A 19,712-nucleotide genomic window follows, 5' to 3' on the forward strand; every position below is an offset into this window, starting at 1 on the left:
CCCTTGCTGATTGGCTTTGACTCACGTCTCTGGTGGTCTTTTAAGGTGGGGGTAATATTCAATTGGCATTTCACACCCTTAGGCTTATCACAGCATTAGTTATAATAGCTAAGATGTGGAACAACCCAAGTGTCCATCAATAGAAGAATGGATAAAGAAGATGTGATATATATACACACTGGAATATTACTCAGCCATAAAAAAAGAATGCAATCTTGCCATTTGCAACAAGGGTGGAGCTAGAGAGTATAATGCTAAGTGAAATAAGTATGTCAGAGAAAGACAAATGTTATGATTTCACTCTTATGCTAGAGTTTAAGAAACAAAATAAAGGAACAAAGAAAAAAAGAGAAACAAAGAAAAACCCCAGACTCTTAAATACAGAGAACAAACTGGTGGTTGCCAGAGGGGAGGCAGGTGGGGGATGGGCAAAATAGATAAAGGGGCTTGGGTACCCTTGCATGATGAGCACTGAGTAATATTCAGAATTGCCGAATCATTATATCCTACACCTGAAAATAATATAACACTATGTTAATTATATTTCAAAAATAAATAAATGGGAAATAGCATGTCAAGTAAACAAAAATCCCCAAAGAGGAATGAAAATTAATATATATCAATATTTATCAAATGTATAACTAGGCTTCAAGAATTGTCCCAAATATATATGACATACAATATATAATATATATTATATAATTACATCAAATGTAATTATATATAACTTAATATTCAAAAGTACCACATTAGGGACACCTGGGTGGCTCAGTGGGTTAAAGGCTCTGCCTTTGGCTCAGGTCATGATCCTTTGGTCCTGGGATCGAGCCCCACATCGGGCTCTCTGCTCCACAGGGAGCCTGCTTCTCTCGCTCTGCCTGCCTCTCTGCCTACTTGTGATCTCTGTCTGTCAAATAAATAAATAAATAATATCTTTTTTTTTTTTTACAGTACCACATAATAGAAATATTAAACTGTTACGATTTTAGACAGTTGAAATAGCCAGAAACAGTCAAGAATGCTAGTCAAGGGGTGGCTCAGTGATTAAGCGGCTGCCTCTGGTTTGGGTCACGGTCCCAGGGTCCTGGGATCAAGCCCCGCAAAGGGCTCCCTGCTCAGCTGGAAGCCTGCTTCTTCCTCTACTACTCCCTCTGCTTGTGTTTCCTCTCTTGCTATCTCTTTCTCTGTCAAATAAATAAATAAAAATCTTTCTTAAAAAAAGAATGCTAGTCAATAAATTCAATAAACTCCTCCTAGATACCACATTTCTCTGGTCTAGAAGCGTATATTCTTTTCGGCTTCTTAAGAGAGAAAAGCCTTATTTTTTTCTTTTTTTTCAATTTTAATTTTTAATTTTTGAAAAATTTTTAAAGATTTATCCATTTGAGAGAGAGAGAGAGCATGCACAAGCCTGTGCGGAGCCCCATGGGGGAGAAGGGTGGATCCCACAACCCTGAGATTAGGATGTGACCAAAAACCAAGAGTCAGATGCTCAACCAACTGAGCCACCCAGGCACGGGAGAGAAGAGACTTCTTAAAAGAGACTTTGCCTAAGAGATACCTTAAAAGAAAGTTCAACTTTTCCAAGCCCTTTGTTTACATTAATAATAAAAATAATTTTATAACATTTTACAATTAAAAAAAAAGTCACACGACAGAATGGTTTTGTATTGCATTTAATTGGTGTTTGTTCTTTCATGGTTGTATGGTTTTGTTCTTTTCAGACACTTGACTCCTAGATTCTACAATTCACTACACTGGGCAGCCCGTACTGATGCTGTGACCCGACGGATCGTCGCTGTTGACCAGGATAGGACCTGCTGCCATTAGAAGTGCAGGACGCTTCTGACCACTTCCACATAGTGGCTATCTGGGGGTGGCTTCCTCTGACTCCCAGGTTGCAGGAACTTCTTAATCGTAGGGATGTTGCTGATTCTTGTTTTAAATGCCTGAGATGAGAACGAGTAAAGTCAGAGCCTTAATAGCAGTCATAACCTTAAACAGAACTTTGTCATGGGAGTGTCTAGACTGTCAGCTTTCGGAGCCCAGTCTGTTGAATCTGACTTAATCCCTCAACACCTAGTTGCTAGGTGTTCCCAGGAAAGGTAATACAATGGCTAGTGTGTTTAGTGTGAATTAAATTATCTTCTTAAGGGCGCCTGGGTGGCTCAGTTGGTTAAGCGACTGCCTTCAGTTCAGGTCATGATCCCAGAGTCCTGGGATCAAGTTCCGCATCAGGCTCCCTGCTCCATAGGGAGTCTGCTTCTCCCTCTGACCTTCTCCCCTCTCATGCTCTCTCTCAAATAAGTGTAAGTAAATAAATAAAATAAACTATCTTCTTAAAATCTCACTGTCACAAGTAGATGGCACAAATTAAAAATTCTAAAAAATTAATATTCTTTGACCTATCGATTCCTGTTCTAGGAATTTATTATAAAGGTGAGCAAAGAAATCATGTTAAGAATGTTAGCAGAGTGGGGTGCTTGGGTGGCACAGTTATAAGTGTCTGCCTTTGGCTCAGGTCATGATCCCAGGGTCCTGGGATCAAGCCCTGCATTGGGCTCCCTGCTAAGTGGGAAGTCTACTTCTCCCTCATCCACTCCCCCTGCTTATATTCCTTCTCTCTCAATCTGTGTCAAATAAGTAAACAAAATCTTTTTTTAAAAAGTTAACAGAATGAAAAATTGAAAATAGTCTATCTTTCCAAGAAAAGAAAACTGGTCATATAAACTATGGTAAGTCCCCACAAGGTATATAAGCAGGTAATTTAAAATGATACTGTATATAAAAAGAAAGAGGAAGGTCCCTGTATTGACAGAAAAAAAACTCTAGAATGCATGGTTTACTTTAAGGAAAGAAAGAAAAAATAAAAAGTCCCCGGCAGAACAAAATATATTTGCTACTTTGTGTAAGAGAACGCTAGGGGTGGGGGTGAGAGAAAAATAGATATTCATATTTGCTGTATCTGCATAAATAGGAACACTGGGAAGGTACACAGGAAACTAATAAAAATGATTATGGGGCAGGAAGGTGAGAGGGTAGTGGTGGGAATGAGTTTTCTCAATTTATGCCCTTTTTATATAGTTCTGATTATTCAAAAAGATGGGACTCTATTGTCTCATGAAAATAAAATAAAATGATATTGTAGAAGAATATTTGCTGACATGTCAAAATATTCATAATAATTTTTTTAAATGTTAAAAGCGGACCACAAAACAATATTTAGTATGATCTTTTTGGGGGGGAAAAATGTAAAATAAGAGGGCAAAGAGTCTAATCCAGTAGTAGCATTAGGCTAGTTAGGTCCCGTTTTTTTTTGTTTTATATAAATGCCTAGTGTAGAAACCTGAAATTCCATTTCACTGGAAGTAAGGAAAAAAAAATACTATTCTTAAACCAAAAAACCTATGGTCCTCTCTTAGATAAAAGGTTTCTAAGGAACTGGAACAGAGGCTTGCTCAGGTCTGGCAGTGGCAGGATTGAGAGAGGGAGGTCTAAGGATGGGCGACGCAGCAGAGACAGGCAGTGACACCCAGGCAGAAGCTCTGACCAGTGGAGGGACATGGTGGGATGTCCTCAACATTGGGGGTACTAAAGGGAGGCAGAGTTGTCCGGTGGGTGCTGGGGAGGGAAACAACGAAGGAAGACTTGTCAGCCTTGCTTTATCAGAAAAAAATGTTTAAGGCATGAAAAAAAAAAAAAGAAAGAAAGCAAGCATTCAATGTTTATGCTAGAAGCCAACATAACCTATCTCTCTCCCAACATAAGGGTTTATTTCCTAATGATCCTGTAGGGTGAGCAGGAGAAAATTGCCAAGATGAATAAAATAATGATTTTTAACAAGTCTTCTTTTGAAATTGACCTGGAGATGCATTTCTTTTCTTTTTCTTTCTTTCTTTCTATTTTTTTTTTTTTTTGAGATGCATTTCATTTTAGCTTTCGTTTCTATTCACTATTTCCTGGGCTTCGTGTGCAAGTGAATACCCTACCTTTAGCAGCGGGAATTCAGAAAGTACAGAAGCATCGAGCTCTTCCACCATTAAAATCGCTTCTAACAGTTGTATGTCTGCCCAACTGAATTTGTTGCCAACAAGAAAATCCTCTCCATGGTCTTTCAAAATCTAAGCAAAGAGAAATAACAAAGAATATCAAATAAAAGTAAAGACTATTTTGCCTGGCTATGCACTTACAAAAGCAGGGAATCTTCTGTACAGATCAAATTTACTAAAGAATCTTTTTCTTGATAATCTCCAAGACTGCTTGGAAAGGATCAGATGAAAGCAAGTCTTAAACACTCATAAACATTGCTGTAAATTGGCACAGTCTTGTTGGGAATCTGTCAGTGGTTATCAAGGTATTTGGGGTAGTGAAGGGCATGAAGGGAGCTCTCTCTTACACGCCTACAGATGATTAAGTAAAACTATACCCACCAGTATAGGGAGACACAAACGTCATAATTAGTTAGAATCAGGCTGCTACACCACAGTAGAAAATTGTATCAGAAAGCCCATTTAACATTTCAGCTCAAAGAATGATACTGATTTTTCAAATGGAAGGTGTTTCAACAACACTGTACATTGCTCCTGAATAAAGAGGAACTGGATCGTCCAGGACTTTGAAGCACCGGCAGAACTCATCATTATAGACTAATTAGTAGTAAATCATTCTTCCCCAAGACTAAGACTGAGGAGAAATCCTACAGACTTCTGTCTGGCAAGCCTTAATTGATAGAGCCCTCTGCTAACAAATCTTTCTTACCATGTCCCATGCTGTCCTTTAAGTTTGGAACCTTAACAGTTGTATTTCGAGAACATTCGTAATTAGGATTCACTCCAAAATGACTTCGGGGAAAGTTGTAAATTTAAAAGATCTTGTCTTTTGCTTGAGGCATGATCAGCCTCCAGTATAAAAGGTAAAGAAACATCTGACACGGTGAATTTAAGGTGTTGGTGCCCTAGGCTGCTGATGGCTTATTTTTAAAAATCGGAACATAAATGCTGTGTCCTTTCATTGCATCTGATTTATTTTCATTCTGTCTTGTCAGAGGTTCCACATAACTACGTCCTTTTGTTTTGCAACCCTTTTATTAAAGTTTTGGTCCGAGTGCAGTAAAGCACCATCATAGCTTGTCCTTTGAGATCTTCACTGCTGAACTATTCTTCTCAGCAACAGGAAATAAGCCCTGCATCCTTACACGCCGGGAAGCAGCAGTGGGAACTTGCTGTGCCCCAAATCTAATTCTCAGTTCCCATCTCTCTCTGGAACAGGGCGGTAGGGTACTGGAGGCCGCTCCAGGACGTCAGCCCCGCCCCCTGTTCCCCGCCCTCCCCCCCCCCGCTACGCCCCCACACCCGCAGGATCTGCGCGCGCAGCCGTCGCCGACAGGAATCCAGTCTCTCGCGAGAGCACCTAGGCGTCTGGCCCCGCTGGGCTGGGTCCTCGCCCGGCCGCAAACCGGGTCCCTGCCGCCTACCTTCTCGAAGACGGGGAAGTAACGAGTTTTCGCTCTCTTCACGACTAAAGCAAGACTCTCCTCTTTTTCCGCGGGGGGTTTGAACGCAGCCACCGCGATCATTAGCATGAGGTCCAGGGTGCCATCCGTGTACATGTTGATCCTGACAAAACAGCGCGTGACCGGTGTTCGCACTGGGAACCTTATGAGGATGGGGGTTTGCTACTTCGCCTCTGCGATGGCGGAAATGGATATAGGGACAAAAGACTTGTCGCACCCCTTCCCGTAAGATTCCGTGCTCAGGAATGATTTCTGGACCCAGAGCCCTCCGAGGGACCCGAGGATACGAGGGTCTCTGGAAATGCTTACTGCATGAAGGGATGTGTGGAAAAAATTAACGAGTGCCTCCAAGCGGAAGTCTGCCGTAAATAGATAAATACGTTATTATGGTTTTAAAAACCCAACCGGATGAAGTTTACCGGAAGTCCGAGACTATTGGTACCAGAACCTTTTCACTTCTTTAGGGAAAATATATAATTTAGCAGGTCCTCCCCTGACCTGGCAACTGAGAAAGAAAAGTGCGCTTTCCTACTCAGGTCGGACAGACACCTGGATTTCATTCTCTAAAATGTTCCTTTCACTGACAAACACAGAAAAGGTTAAAAACAACAACAACAATAACCAAGAATGGTAGATACATTACCATGGATTATTGGCCTATTGGCGGAGTTATGCTTGGGCAAGTTACCTCTACAACCAGTGTGCAAACATTAAGGGTTGTGTGTCTGTGTGTCCCTCCTATACGCTAATTGCCCAACAAATTTGGTTCAGTGGTCATCTTTGTCTTTTGCTTTATAACATATATAAAAAGCATAATTTACTTTATTGTCCCATCTGAATTACAAATCATTTTTCTTACAGGTTAGATTGTTACCTAGCCGGTCACTTTAATTATAAAAAACAAACAAACAAAAAAAAAACAATGAACATATTGCATCAAAACGATGAGAAACAGATTGCTTTTGTATATTAGTACTGGTTTACAGTGTTCTAAAAGGATTCTTTTCACACCCTGTTTGAAATTGCTTCTCTTACCATGTATTTTGGAGATTGCAAGTTAGATGACCGTTTTCTGGGATGATCTCATTCATGACTTGCTTTGACTAAAGGAATGAGGTGGAATTGAGCAGTTCTGAATTTAAGAGGCCTCGTGTGCTTTCAGTCTCTCTCCTAGAACCCTCCCTAGCTGCCCCAAGAACAAGCTACCTGTGGGAGGATGAGAGACATAGGGCCCACTTGCCCCTGGATTGATACTCAGCACTCCAAACCAGAGCCTCCTGGCTGACTACTGGAGGACCACAGGTCACATGACTGAGTCCAGCCAAGAGGAGTCAAGCCTGGCCCAGGTATGCCAACACCCACAAGATACAGTAATAAATACATGCTGATTTAAGTCACTGAGTTTCAAGGTGACATGCTATACAGCATTATTTGTAGTAATAGACCACTGATACAATGCTCAATGTTTGTTTGCCCTGTCAGTCATTTCCACCTTCATGCTGTAGAGTTTACCAGATCATCTTATAAGACATATTTTGTTAGGAGTGGGGAGAGAATATGAGAATGTTGAATGCACACCACCATGAGTAGTGAAAGGAAACGCTGGAGTACTTACTCTGTTATGCACAAGACATTTGGGTATAGCAAGAGCATCTCCCTGTTGTTTCCCTTGCCATCTCCCCCCAGTCTAGACTGAAAGGCAACACTGTAACTGGGTCTCAGCCGGTGTAGGACTACAGAGCTTAGATAAGAATCAGGTACAGGGACATCTGGGTGGCTCAGTGAGTTAAGCCTCTGCCTTAGGCTCAGGTCATGATCCCAGGGTCCTAGGATCGAGCCCCACATCATGCTCTCTGCTCGGCAGGGAGCCGGCTTCCCTCTCTCTCTCTGCCTGCCTCTCTGCCTACTTGTGATCTCTCTCTGTCAAGTAAATAAATAAAATATTAAAAAAAAAAAAGTCAAGTACAGCTGTGAATGCTATGCTACCTGACTGTCTCCTTCAGGTCTTTTCCATACAAGTCGTACTTGGCGGCAAGGTAGCTGAGGATGGCTCTGGTCTGCGTGAGCACCATTCCATCAATTTCAACCATAGGCACTTGGCCGAAAAGCAGTCGTCCATCTGTGGATTGAGCAAAGCGAGGTTAGGAAACTCTCCTTCCATGGTTCTGGTAAGCCTGCAGGAGGGTCTCTTTAATTTTGTTGAATGATTTGGTTTTCATCCAAAGTGGTGAGCTAAAGACCCCAGCTGTTGAGGAAATGCCTATCATTTGCTTTATTGAAAATCTGAGATTTGCTTCATGGTTTCATGCATTTTTGTTTGTTGGTTAATCATGATTGTTTAAGATGCTGTACATTTACTATGACTGTTATAGTGTAAGTGCTTCTGGGTGTATGAGAATCATCTCACCGTGGTGGGTTGTTAAAAATAATCACCCCACTCCCCAGATATTCTGATTCAGGAGTGGAGGATGGGGGCCTGAATTCCTTGGAAAGCATAACGGGTATTACTCCAGGCCTATGTGGCAGCAGGACGGATGCAACAGTAGGAACCCAGGCAGACCAGGTCCAAATGCCAGCTTTAGCCCTCCCCAACCATGCGACTTTAAGCGAATGACCTAACTGAGCTTGAGTTTCCTTTGCTCTAAAATGGTAATCATATCTATTTAGCAGGATTTTTTAAAGGATGAAACGAGATAAGTAAAACAATACTGTCAATAATTAGTGTTCAGTGAAGTTAAATTTTCTTCTTTGTGAGTGACCGCCTATATAAGTAATGCATTTAAAGATGCACTATAAATTTCCTTTGCCACCCCTATGTTGCTGAGAATAAGGAACTTATTCCTTATTCTTATCCAGAATAGGAACCAGACTTCATTAGTGCATTGGCAAAGGCCAGAATTAATTTCCCCACCTTCCAATACTGTTGCCACTTGACTTAATGAGAACCAGTAGAGGAACTTTCCAGAGAGCCAGTGTCTCTGTCTAGTTGATGACTTCAGGCAAGTCTCTGTCTTCCCTGAGCCTATTTTCTGATCTGCCCATTGTAGAGTTTCCTTGAGCAAGAATAAGATCATGCCTGTGGCCGTGCTTTGGAAATATTGGTACTATTAATAATGCAGAGATTGTAAAATCTCCATTTCCTAAAGGGAGTTCTACATTTGTCCAACATTGAATGAGCATCTAAACTGGGCTCTGTGCTACGGCTTGTTAGTGAGGCAGAGGTCCATTAGATATGACATGCTTCTCAGAACTGATGATCTTCTTCAGAAGCTTTTTTAAAATTCTCGTATCAAGAGTATAGGAAAGGATCTTTGAGACCATTTAGCTCACTCATGCAGTAGACTATGGCACTATGAAGGCCAAGGGGGCAAACATGACTTGCTCGAACTCACAACAGAAATGGGCCACCTGAGCTTCAGCCAACAGTCCCTCTCTGTCTCCTCTTCACTAATAATAATGCCCAGGAGAGTGTCTCAATCACCCGAACAGCATCATAGACTCAGGGAGGGATGGAGGATTTCACAGGCTGTTAGGGAAGAGTTCTTGCCAGAATCATCATGGAAGATGATTATTGTCTTTATTTATTGTCTCTATTTATTGTCGTTTTCATGGAAGAGTTTCTGGAGATGCCTTTCATTTACTTATTCAATACATATGTACTTAATCCCTACTACATACTAGGAACTGGCCTCATTTGGGGTAGAGTAGGGCAGAAACAAAGAGAATGGGGAACTTCAGGGATAATCCAGACAATAAATTCCTGGGCAAGAATTGGGTAAAGGGCTAGCCAGCCTTCCCCATTTAGCGAGATCTACTGGTGTGCTTTATCTGTGACCACAGAGATTATCTTTATTTTATGGTAAGGAGATAAGATGTGGAGAAGTTAAAGGTCTTCTGCAAAGTCATACAGTTTGTAAATGGCAGGTCTGCTTATTACTAGTTGAATGTTTCTGAAAAAAAAAAAAAAAAGTGTCAATTTCATGACTGTTTATCAGCAATGGTGAGAATATCCATGTTTCCTTAGGCAAGGAAAGTAACATTGTGGCTGTTAGATGGTTAAGAAGCACTACAAAAGTCAGAATGCCTGGGTGGCTCAGTGTGTTAAAGCCTATACCTTTGGCTCAGGTCATGATCTCAGGGTCCTGGGATTGAGCCCCACATTGGGTTCTCTGCTCAGCGGGGAGCCTGCTTCCCCCTTATCTTCTCTCTGCCTACTTGTGATCTCTATCTATCCAATAAATAAATAAAATCTTTTTTTTTTAAAAAAAGCACTATGAAAGTATTTGTATTTTTTCTTGGTGTGAGAAACTTTTCTAGGGAATTATAAGGATGAAAGAGGACTTCTTCCAAATTTAACCAAATTTCGGTCTTTTCAATAATCTTAGTTCTACTATTATGATGTGATAAGATGGTGTCTGATAATCTGTTGAAACCACTAAGAAAGAATGGATGTGAGCCATGAGAACTAGAGAGTATCTTAGCTCAAATTCCCCTTCCCTTTTTCTCTCTCCCTTCCAATCCGCTGGATCATTATTTAAGAATTCTTAAAGTATTCTTTAGTGGGGTGGAGAGTACTGAGCAAATTAGCTGAGTCAAACCCATGCTACCATCTCTAACTGAGATCCAGGTCAGAGTCTACTTCATAAGCTTTTATGACAGCTAACGACACAATGCAGATGATAAATTTAGCCCTGGGGACAGGGACAGGGTGAGCACTGGTTCAGTGCGAGCAGTCCTTTTTCTATAGTTGTCACTCCAGAGTTCTGTGTTCTGTATTGAAAAGAATATTTCCAGAAACAAATGTTTATTTTTCCCAGTAAGAAAACATTGACTAAGTCTAGGCTCACCTTTCAGCAACTTCTCATATTGTTCTGTTGTTTCAATAAATTCTTCTTCAAACTAGATAGAGGATAGAAACTTGGTTATAACTTTAATGTCCTGGGGTGTGGGCGGGGGGGATATGTTCACAGTATAAAGTACCCAATGACTTTCAGAATGAAAATTTTAAAAGGAACCACAAAGTTGTCAATTTCCACACAGCTGAAAATTCCATCAGTGTGTATGTAGATTACTTTATATGGGCATGGGACTGGCACCCCTTTTGGACTTTGCCTACTTATAGGATCTCCTCAGTCCCATTAATATTTTCCCCTTTCTTCAACTTAGCTCTTTTTTCTTTCCAAATTACTGTCTTTTTCATCAACTTCCCTCAATGATTTCCCTTTTTCCATTCCTCGCTTTCTTTTCTTTTCTCTCTTGTGTGTCATTATCCCTCTCAGGTCAAATTAAATTTCTCTTTGATCCTCATATATTCAATGAAAAGGGGTCTGAAGATTATTACTCAGGTGGGTTGTCATTATTTATTGATGGAATCCCTAAAACTCCTGTGGGAAAGAGTGATTTTTTTGGTCCCCTAAAGTTGAGATGGGGTTAGGATAAAGTGAACAAAACAAAGAAGGTCATGTATGGGTCCTTGTCTTAAAGAATGGCATTCAAATGGGGAAGAAGAAGTTCACACCTGTCTGAAACCAAACAATTCCAAGGAATTTGTGAAAATCTATGGAAAAGTCAATGGTTAGGGAATTCAGAATTAAGGAAAGATCCCAGTGGGGCAGACCTTTCGGAGAAGGGCTCAAGAAGAAACCAGACTGCATTTGGGCCTAAGGTTGAAACCTTAGGCAGCCAGGGGTGGAGTAAGACTGAGGTGTCAGGCCAGAGCCAGAACCACAGGAAATCAGTTGGTTCCTGTAAAGACTCCTCTCTCTCCTCTGTCTTATGAATCACCATGACCTCTTGGGCCTCTATCAAGCTTCCAGAACATCTCCCTAGGCTTCTACCCTCCCATCCTTGGTTAAACAGAAGACTGTGATTCCTCTCTCACCTCTTACAAAGAAAGGTATGTGGAAAGGGAAAGAGTGGATCTATCTTGATGGTACCATCCTAAATTTTGAAGGGGGAAGAGGACCACTCCAGTCCACCCAAATTACCCTTTCTTTTCCCAGTCAGGAACCAACCTCCACTCCAGCTGCAGCCAACAGCCAGCGGATCGACTCCATCCTGCCCCTGCCACAGAAGTAGAAGAGCTTGGGTTTGGTTGCCATGACTCTGGGCTTGGGGTTTTCTGAAGGGCAAAACAAGAAAAATAAGAAAAGCAAGAGAAAAATGATCACGGAAGCAGGATGGTTGTTACCTCTGGTGAGGAGAACAAGGGGTGTGATTTGGGAGGGACATAGGGGAGGAGTCTGGAGTGCTATTAATATTCTGTTTCTTCAACAAAATTAACAACCAGTCTTTATAACTAGTCTTTAAACTGTACATAAAATACACTCTCCTGTATGTATGCTCTATCTCACAATTTAAGAAGAAAGAAAGCACAAACGATACATACCAAGGTATTGAGGTATTCCATAGATTTGAGAGTCTCTGGTGTTTTGAGATAGGATCCAGGAGTTATTATGATGGTTTTGTGAATGACCTTGCAAAAAGAAAATCTTATCTAACAGTGTCAGGGAGCTGGGCTGGTTAGGACTGAAACGTTCCATGGGAGTTGGGCATGCTTTTGTCTCTGTTGCAAGACTTTTCTGAGTGTTGGGGGAGACAAAGACAAAGGCAGGCCTAGTCAGGACCAGGATTCTAGTCGACCCAGGCACCAGGGAGCTAGGCAGACTTAGGCCCAGTTCAGTACCTCTGTCTGCCTGCATGTCCTCATCTGCAACTGGGAAGGATGGCACTAGGTGACCCACAACCTTTTAAAGAAGAGGATAGGGATAATGGGAGCATGCCTGATCTGCACTTTCCACCTAGCTGTGGCAAGGGCCACCAGTGGTTATGATGTTAGTGACCCCTGCCTGTCTCACAGGATTACTGAACATGCTTTGAGAATACCAAAAGCTCTATACCAACTTAGAGGACTACTGGGTCTCCCTTTCTCACATTTGCCACTCTGGCCCCATAGGCAACAATGCATGCTTCAAGGAAATGGCAAGAAAGCCAAGCTTCTGGCACAGGTGATGCATGGGGTGGTGTGGCTGGGAGGGTGCACCCTTGGGATGACGCATGGCTCTTGGAGAGACTGACCTTAGCTCTCTAACGCAGCACTCACTGTGGTCCTTTGCCTACTAAGTGCCAGACTGCCAAGTATCCTGCCCTAGCTGGGATTCTGCTTGAGGATGCTGCCTGTGCTAACAAAATTCACCAAAAAATTAGAAATCAGCTTGGTAGGGGCACCTGGGCGGCTCAGGTCATGATCCCTGGGGTCCTGGGATCGAGTCCCGCATTGCACTCCCTAATCAGCAGGAAGCCTACTTCTCCCTCTCCCACTCCCCCTGCTTGTGTTCCCTCTCTTGCTGTGTCTCTGTCAAATAAATAAATAAAATCTTAAAAAAATTTTTTTTTTAAAAATCAGCTCGGTAGCTCGGTTGATAATGAAAACTTTGACTGTAAAATACCCACAATCATGACAGCAAAGGCACTCGGGTTCACAAAATCTTAAAAGTATCTTGAAGCAATGCTACCCACAACCACCCTATTTTCTTATATGCTGCATTTACAGTTTAACTCTTAGAAAAATTGAATTCCTTTCCTCCTTTTTTTTTTTTTTTTAATATGGAACACGTCACAAACATGTGCGTCATCTTTGCCTGGAGCTGTGGTCATCTCTGTGTTTTTCCAGTTATAGTGTATATGCTACCAGAGCCATGCTAATTCCTTTCTTGCGGTGGTCTTGTCATGTTCTGGGCACTGCTTCTGTTGGGTTGCTGTCAGGAGTCCTTCCTTTTAATTTGCATCTTTAGCTACTGAGTGTTGAAAGTTACAGGAGATTCCTAAAGACCCACTACTTTATTGTCTTGGGAGACACAGTGATTAAAAAGGCACCCAAATTCCCCAATTAGAGAAATATGTTTGAGTGTAGTAACACACTGCTAACACACGTTAGAATGAACCTTGCAACAAAATTAATGATGAGAGGGAGAAGAGAAATGGTGGCTTCGTGTTAAACTCTCCCTGGTGAAAAAACTCTTGAATTCTCTGGTCACCTCCAGGGTCCTAAGTAGGATGGTTAAGGAGCAAACATAAGCAAGACAAACACACAGACAAACAACTACAAATATCCAACAGCAGCAAACTCTGGGTGATTGGCAAATGATTCAAACCCTCCTTCTGAGAACCCCTTCCAGGTCTCACCCATCCTGCTGCCTTCAGACAAAAATAAAGCGATACTGGTGAAGTTAAATATCACCACCTGTCTAGAGGAGCTCCTTCTCTCCACTCTCTGCTTAGCACACAGAGCTCCAACCAGTCTGACCCCTCTCCACCTGCTCTGAGAGATGGGGATGAGGCTGTGAATCCAGCCAGGGCTGGTCTCAGGTTAATTTCTGTTGTTCTGTGTTCCTGAAACGTTCCAACAGTCCAAATTCTGTTTGAAATAAATCTTTTTTTTTTTTTTAAGATTTTATTTATTTATTTGACAGAGATCACAAGTAGGCAGAGAGGCAGGCAGAGAGACAGAGGAAGCAGGCTCCCTGCAGAGCAGAGAGCCCAATGCGGGGCTCGATCCCAGGACCCTGGGATCATGACCTGAGCCGAAGGCAGAGGCTTTATTTAACCCACTGAGACACCCAGGCGCGCCTATTTGAAATAAATCTTACGGTGGAAGAATATGGGACATATGAACACCTGCAAACACCTTTTTTATAGTAATTCTATCCTGCTCCCCCAGTTAGCCAGAGCTGAACATTATCCTTTGTTGTAAACCATGAATTCAGAAAAGGTCTTATCTGGTAGCCTCCAGAATGCAATGAATGGTCACTTAAATGCAGGCCGAATAGTCTTTCTTCTGACTCTTCTCTTAGTCATTTGAAACATACAGAGATTAAAATCCTAGCCTCAGATTGCCCACAAGAGACAGTTAACGTAATACGACTACTGAGTGTCCTAACACTCAGGCTGTCTGGAGGCTCTAGACATCGTATTTATTTCAGAGACCCAGTGAAGTCTCTCAGATGAGAGGCAGCAAAATGTAGTCCGAAAATGATCAAGAGAGGGCAAGCTTCTTGCTGGCATGGCAGGAGCAACACTCAAGAGATGTGAGCCCTTCGAGGTGCTGGAATGAAACAGCGGGAGCTGGCGACATCAGGTAGATGGGAGGCTGAGTACCAGGAGTGGAAGGTGGTGTGTTCCTTTGGGAGGGACGTTTTCACCGGGTGAGAAGGGAAAGTTGTGCTCCTTTGGGTCTATAACCAATAATGTGGATTAATAGCCACTCTGGGTTCACTAAGAGAATGAACATTGAGAAAGCTGAGGTCTCGGATGTGAATCTAGTCCCATTTATTCACAGCCCCTCTACCAGGCACGATACCCAACTATGTCCAGTCCTTAAATGAAAATGGTGAGTGTGTGTTACTATCCCCATCTTTCAAAGGCAGGGGGGCTCTGGGCTTTATAGAGTCGTGAGTCCTCACTAATGTTGTACAACCTTTTCCCACCTCTGTGAGCCTCGGTCTCCTAATCCTTAGAATGCATATGGTGGTTGCACTACTGATGTCAGTGGGCTATTGTGAGGGCTGAGGACTAAATAAAGTAATGGACAAAACACATATCACAATGGAAATATTCATTCCTTTCATGAGAAATAAAGGGAACAAAGAAGAGTGTTTTCTGGATTTCATCCAGAATGCAGACACTCTGCGAACATAGCTGCTGAAAGATCCAGAACCCAAGGTGTTGAGCTCACCATAAACAAGTCTGGTTTTTGTGCAGCTAATATTGACCAACAGGTATGTTCTGAATTAAACCTAGTTCACCAGCTAGGCTTCCTGCCAAGGGCTTATTACATTGGAAATTGAAAGGCATCTCTTGGGGCTTGCAAACATCCCCCAAAAGCAGCTTCACCTGAGATGAGCCTTGGGATGCCCGCCCCACCCCCCAACCCAGAGCTCCGGAGGCCCGTGTCTAAGGCAGCAATGATGTCATTGCATACTTTGGATGGTCACAGTGTGGGCCTTGGTTTTTAAAAAAACATGCCCCAAATCTTTCAGAAAATGTGGGGATGCCTGGGTGGCTAGTCGGTGAGGCAATCCGATCTTGGTTTTGGCTCAGGTCATAATTTCAGGGTCGTGAGATCAGGCCCCCCGTTTGGGCTCCATGCTCAGCGTGGAGTCTACCTGAGGATTCTCTCCCTCTTCCCCCCAAAATAAATAACATTTTTTTTTAAAAAAAGAAGAAAGAAAAGAAAATGTGGAAGAACTCATATCTGAGTTTGCCCTGGGTACCAATAAAAGCCAAGACCTAAGCTGAAATTTAAGCTCCATTTATCCCTTGGGCAAGTTGGTTGGGCAAGTTCCATTCCTCCCTTGGCCTCAGTTTCCTCATTTGTGCAGTAAGACTAATGTTTCAGACAAAGAGTATGTTCAAGTTCGGAAAATAGCAATATTAACAGCATCACCGAGACTTTCAGTAGAGTTTCAAAGTATAGCTAAATAGAGCCTTCAAGTTACAGTCCATTTATAATGGCCTGGAATTACTTCTATTTTCCTAACATGACCTATTAGCAAAATCAGACGTGTTATCAAAAGATAAGCCTCCTATATGGAACTAGCTCTTCCGAATACCAGCTCAAGCACTTACCTGGCATTTTTTTTTTTTTTTTAGTACTTGACAGAGAAAGAGAGAGAGATTGAGCACAAGCTGGAGGAGTAGCAGGCAGAACGAGAGGGAGAAACAGGCTCCCTGCTGAGTAAGGAGCTTGAATGGGGCTTGATCCCAGGACGCTGGGATCATGACCTGAGTCAAAGGCAGTTGCTTAACCCACTGAACCACCTAGGCGCCCCACCTGACATTTTTAATACACAAATAGCCAAAGGAGAGGGGCGCCTGGGTGGCTCAGTGGGTTAAGCCGCTGCCTTCGGCTCAGGTCATGATCTCAGGGTCCTGGGATGGAGTCCCGCATCGGGCTCTCTGCTCAGCAGGGAGCCTGCTTCCTCCTCTCTCTCTGCCTGCCTCTCTGCCTACTTGTGATCTCTCTCGCTGTCAAATAAATAAATAAATAAACCTTAAAAAAAAAAAAAAACAACCAAATAGCCGAAGATTTCTGGGTGGGGTGAGGTTTGAGTCACTTCAGTCACAGGATGATTAGGGCGGTAGCTCTAGGCCAGTGTTGCTGGCATGCTAAGTAATTTCTCCAAAAAGCCCAATATTTGAATTTCAGAAACTATATTTCCTTTCCGTTAGGGTTTAAAGGATTGAGTCACATTTCCAAAACTCACGAGAGATCGACGTCTACACCCAACCTTGTAAACTGAAATGAAAAATAGACCTGAGCTACGAAAGAGACGTTCACCTGCCAGGTGATTGAGGCTGCTGGGAGAATAAGCGCAGTGGACCACCACCTGCCGCACCACTGTTTAATCCGCTGTTTGTCCTTGATTAGGACAAGTCCTAGGAAAATTATTTCAGGGCTTGACTAGAGGCCCCTCTGCTTTTCAACTTAGCATAGACCCACAGGGATACAGGACCTCAGAGGAAGGCCCCCTCATCAAGTTATTTGAATTATATCCTCCAAGCATATGCAGACACCTAAGAAGGAGATTTGACCTTTCTGTGAGGCACTGCCTGTGTTCTCTTCAACTTATACAGAAATATCAGATTTGGGGGCACCTGGGTGGCTCAGTCGGTTAAATGTCTGGCCTTCAGCTCAGGTCATGATCCCAGGGTCCTGAGATCAAGCCCTGCATCGGGCTCCCTGCTCCGTGGAGAGCCTGCTTCTTCCTCTTCCTCTGCCCTTTTGCCCTGCTCTTTTTCTCTCTTTCTCAAATAAATAAATTCTTTAAAAAAAAAAAATATGAGATTTGTCTGAGGAAGAAAAAAAAATCTAATGGCTCAAAAGCTTCAATTCTGGTAAGTGGGTTATTTCCATCAATCAACTGAAACACCACTTGACTCTTACATATTTTTAAAATTCCATTTCACGTGTGGTACGGGGGTCTGGTGGCATTTTATTTTATTTTATTTTATTTTATTTTATTTTATTTTTAAAGATTTTATTTATTTATTTGACAGAGAGAAATCACAAGTAGATGGAGAGGCAGGCAGAGAGAGAGAGAGGGAAGCAGGCTCCCTGCTGAGCAGAGAGCCCTACGCGGGACTCCATCCCAGGACCCTGAGATCATGACCTGAGCCGAAGGCAGCGGCTTAACCTACTGAGCCACCCAGGCGCCCTCTGGTGGCATTTTAATGTCATACACAGGCAATGAAAAACTTTAAAAGGCCTTATCTAAATATACATTTGCCATCTCATTTTCATGTACCCATCTACTCTGCATAAAAATATGTTCCTTTTGATATAAGCAAGTTTAAAATAATAGGCACTAAATTAGTCACAAAGTTAGAATAATTGCTGACTGTAAGCTGCAAAACTGGCCACAGAATATAACTATCTAGTCACAGCCAAGAAGAGTGTGTAAGAAATCCACCACTAACCTTTTCTCTTCCCGGCTCTCCTCTCAGGGTGCCTCCTGGAGATCAAGAGAGGGTTTATAACTCTTTCCCATTAAATGCCCCACCCACGCAAGGGATTAGCCAATGGAGCACTCCAGTTTGTACACACCTCTGGGGTTTCACTTTATATCTGTTATTTGTGGATCTGAGAGCATACCAAGTTGCCCAAGTAAGAAGAAGGACTTCACTGGCTTCCTGCACCAATATTTAATGAGTACCACTCTGTGCCAGGCACTATTTTAGGCCCCCGGTCTAAAATGGTGGATGTGACAGCCCCAATTCCTGCCCCGGTGCTCACATTCTAGTTGGAGAAGACCGGCAGCATCAATATATGAACAAACCGATGTCGTGTGTTAAAAATAACAGTAGTGACAGACGATGATAGCTGATGAATGTGACATCTGTAACAGAAATGTTACAAGGGGCCAGAAGGAGGAATCAGGAAGACTCTGTTGTAAGATACCTGCACTACCCATCAGGTATCTTTTTAATTTTTTTTAAAGATTTTATTTATTTATTTGACAGACAGAGATCACAAGTAAGCAGAGAGGCAGGCAGAGAGAAAGGTAAGCAGGGTCCTTGCTGAGCAGAGAGCCTGATGCGGGGCTCCATCTTAGGACTCTGAGATCATGACCTGAGCCAAAGACAGAGGCTTAACCCCCCCCCCCCCCGAGCCACCACGGTATCCCCCATCCCCAATCAGGTATCTTATTTGGAAGTGGAAGACTTTCTGAGCGGCTGGTAGCGGGTCTCAGATTCATTAAGTGCGGCCCCTCTCCTGTTTAGACACCACACAGCCCCTTGATGTGCTGTTCCACACTTTTAACCGCTTGATCTACTTATTGGGACTCTAGTTGGTGAACCTCCTGGTTCCTCTGCCTGGGTTCAGCCCTGAACCCTCTCGCACACTGTTGTTTTTAAGGATCAACGATTTCTCCTGCCTGACCACTTACTCTATGACCAGAGGCTGGTGGCTCAGGAAAATGAGGGTGGGTGCCGTGGGCTGAGACTAAAGGGCAGGGGTCTGGACTAAAAGGGGACGGGAGCAAGACTGGGGTAATGCCACCTGAGGCAAGATGGGGGAGGAGGGAGACCTGTTTTTAGTATGGGAAGGGCCCAGCACCATTTAAGGTCATGTACCTGTGGGCAGGAAAGACAGGGGCCTGCCTCTTCACGTGACAGCACTGCCTGCTCTGTTTATTGCCTCTAATTCTCTCAGTGCAAAAACCAACATTCCTGGCTGGTTGTTTCCTCAGAGACAGCCTTGAGCGCCCCCTGGTGTTTAAGAGAAGTACAACCCAATGATTACAAAAAGGCTTGGAGTCCACGTATTGCCAGGCGATGGCACTCCCTCGTAAAACCACACCAAAATCATAGTATAAAATAGTGTAAAATTGCTGCCATCCCACACAACTCCATTATACAGACCCCTGGGTGTTATCAAGTCAATGTATGGTTCCTATGCATAAATTAATCAACACATAAGTATAAAGTGTTTCTCTTCCTTAAAGGCCACCCTCACTCCTAACACCAGCTCCAAGCTGAGGGGTGCCCAAACACCAGCCTGAGCTTCCACAGTCCACTAGAACTCACAGATCACACTGAAAGCTGTTCTACTCACAGCTGTGGTTTACTACAGGGGGAGGACACAGATGAAAATCGGCCAAGGGTAGAGATGCCCAGGGCAGAATCCAGGAGAGTTCTA

General features: G+C 43.0%; 1 protein-coding gene across 2 annotated transcripts; it reads right to left on the reverse strand.

Annotated features, from left to right (window-relative positions):
- Nucleotides 1-1,660: 1,660 nt before the first annotated feature.
- On the reverse strand, nucleotides 1,661-18,123 carry LOC101692996 (glutathione S-transferase A4). 2 transcript variants are annotated; one of them, XM_004771866.3, is made up of 7 exons: nucleotides 17,990-18,123; nucleotides 11,527-11,633; nucleotides 10,360-10,411; nucleotides 7,499-7,631; nucleotides 5,474-5,615; nucleotides 3,990-4,121; nucleotides 1,661-1,949 (listed from the first exon to the last, which is right to left on the reverse strand). In XM_004771866.3, exons 2-7 carry the CDS (start codon nucleotides 11,611-11,613, stop codon nucleotides 1,827-1,829), a joined length of 669 nt encoding a protein of 222 aa, XP_004771923.1. In that variant the 5' UTR covers nucleotides 11,614-11,633; nucleotides 17,990-18,123; the 3' UTR covers nucleotides 1,661-1,826. The 2 variants fall into 2 exon arrangements, with proteins under 2 accessions (XP_004771923.1, XP_044927097.1); XM_045071162.1 differs by lacking the exon at nucleotides 17,990-18,123 and adding an exon at nucleotides 11,901-12,145.
- Nucleotides 18,124-19,712: the final 1,589 nt, after the last annotated feature.

The sequence above is a fragment of the Mustela putorius genome, unplaced genomic scaffold (assembly GCF_011764305.1).
Source record: "Mustela putorius furo isolate JIRA1106 unplaced genomic scaffold, ASM1176430v1.1 tig00003983_pilon_pilon_pilon, whole genome shotgun sequence".
In the NCBI taxonomy this organism is placed as follows: Eukaryota; Metazoa; Chordata; class Mammalia; order Carnivora; family Mustelidae; genus Mustela; species Mustela putorius.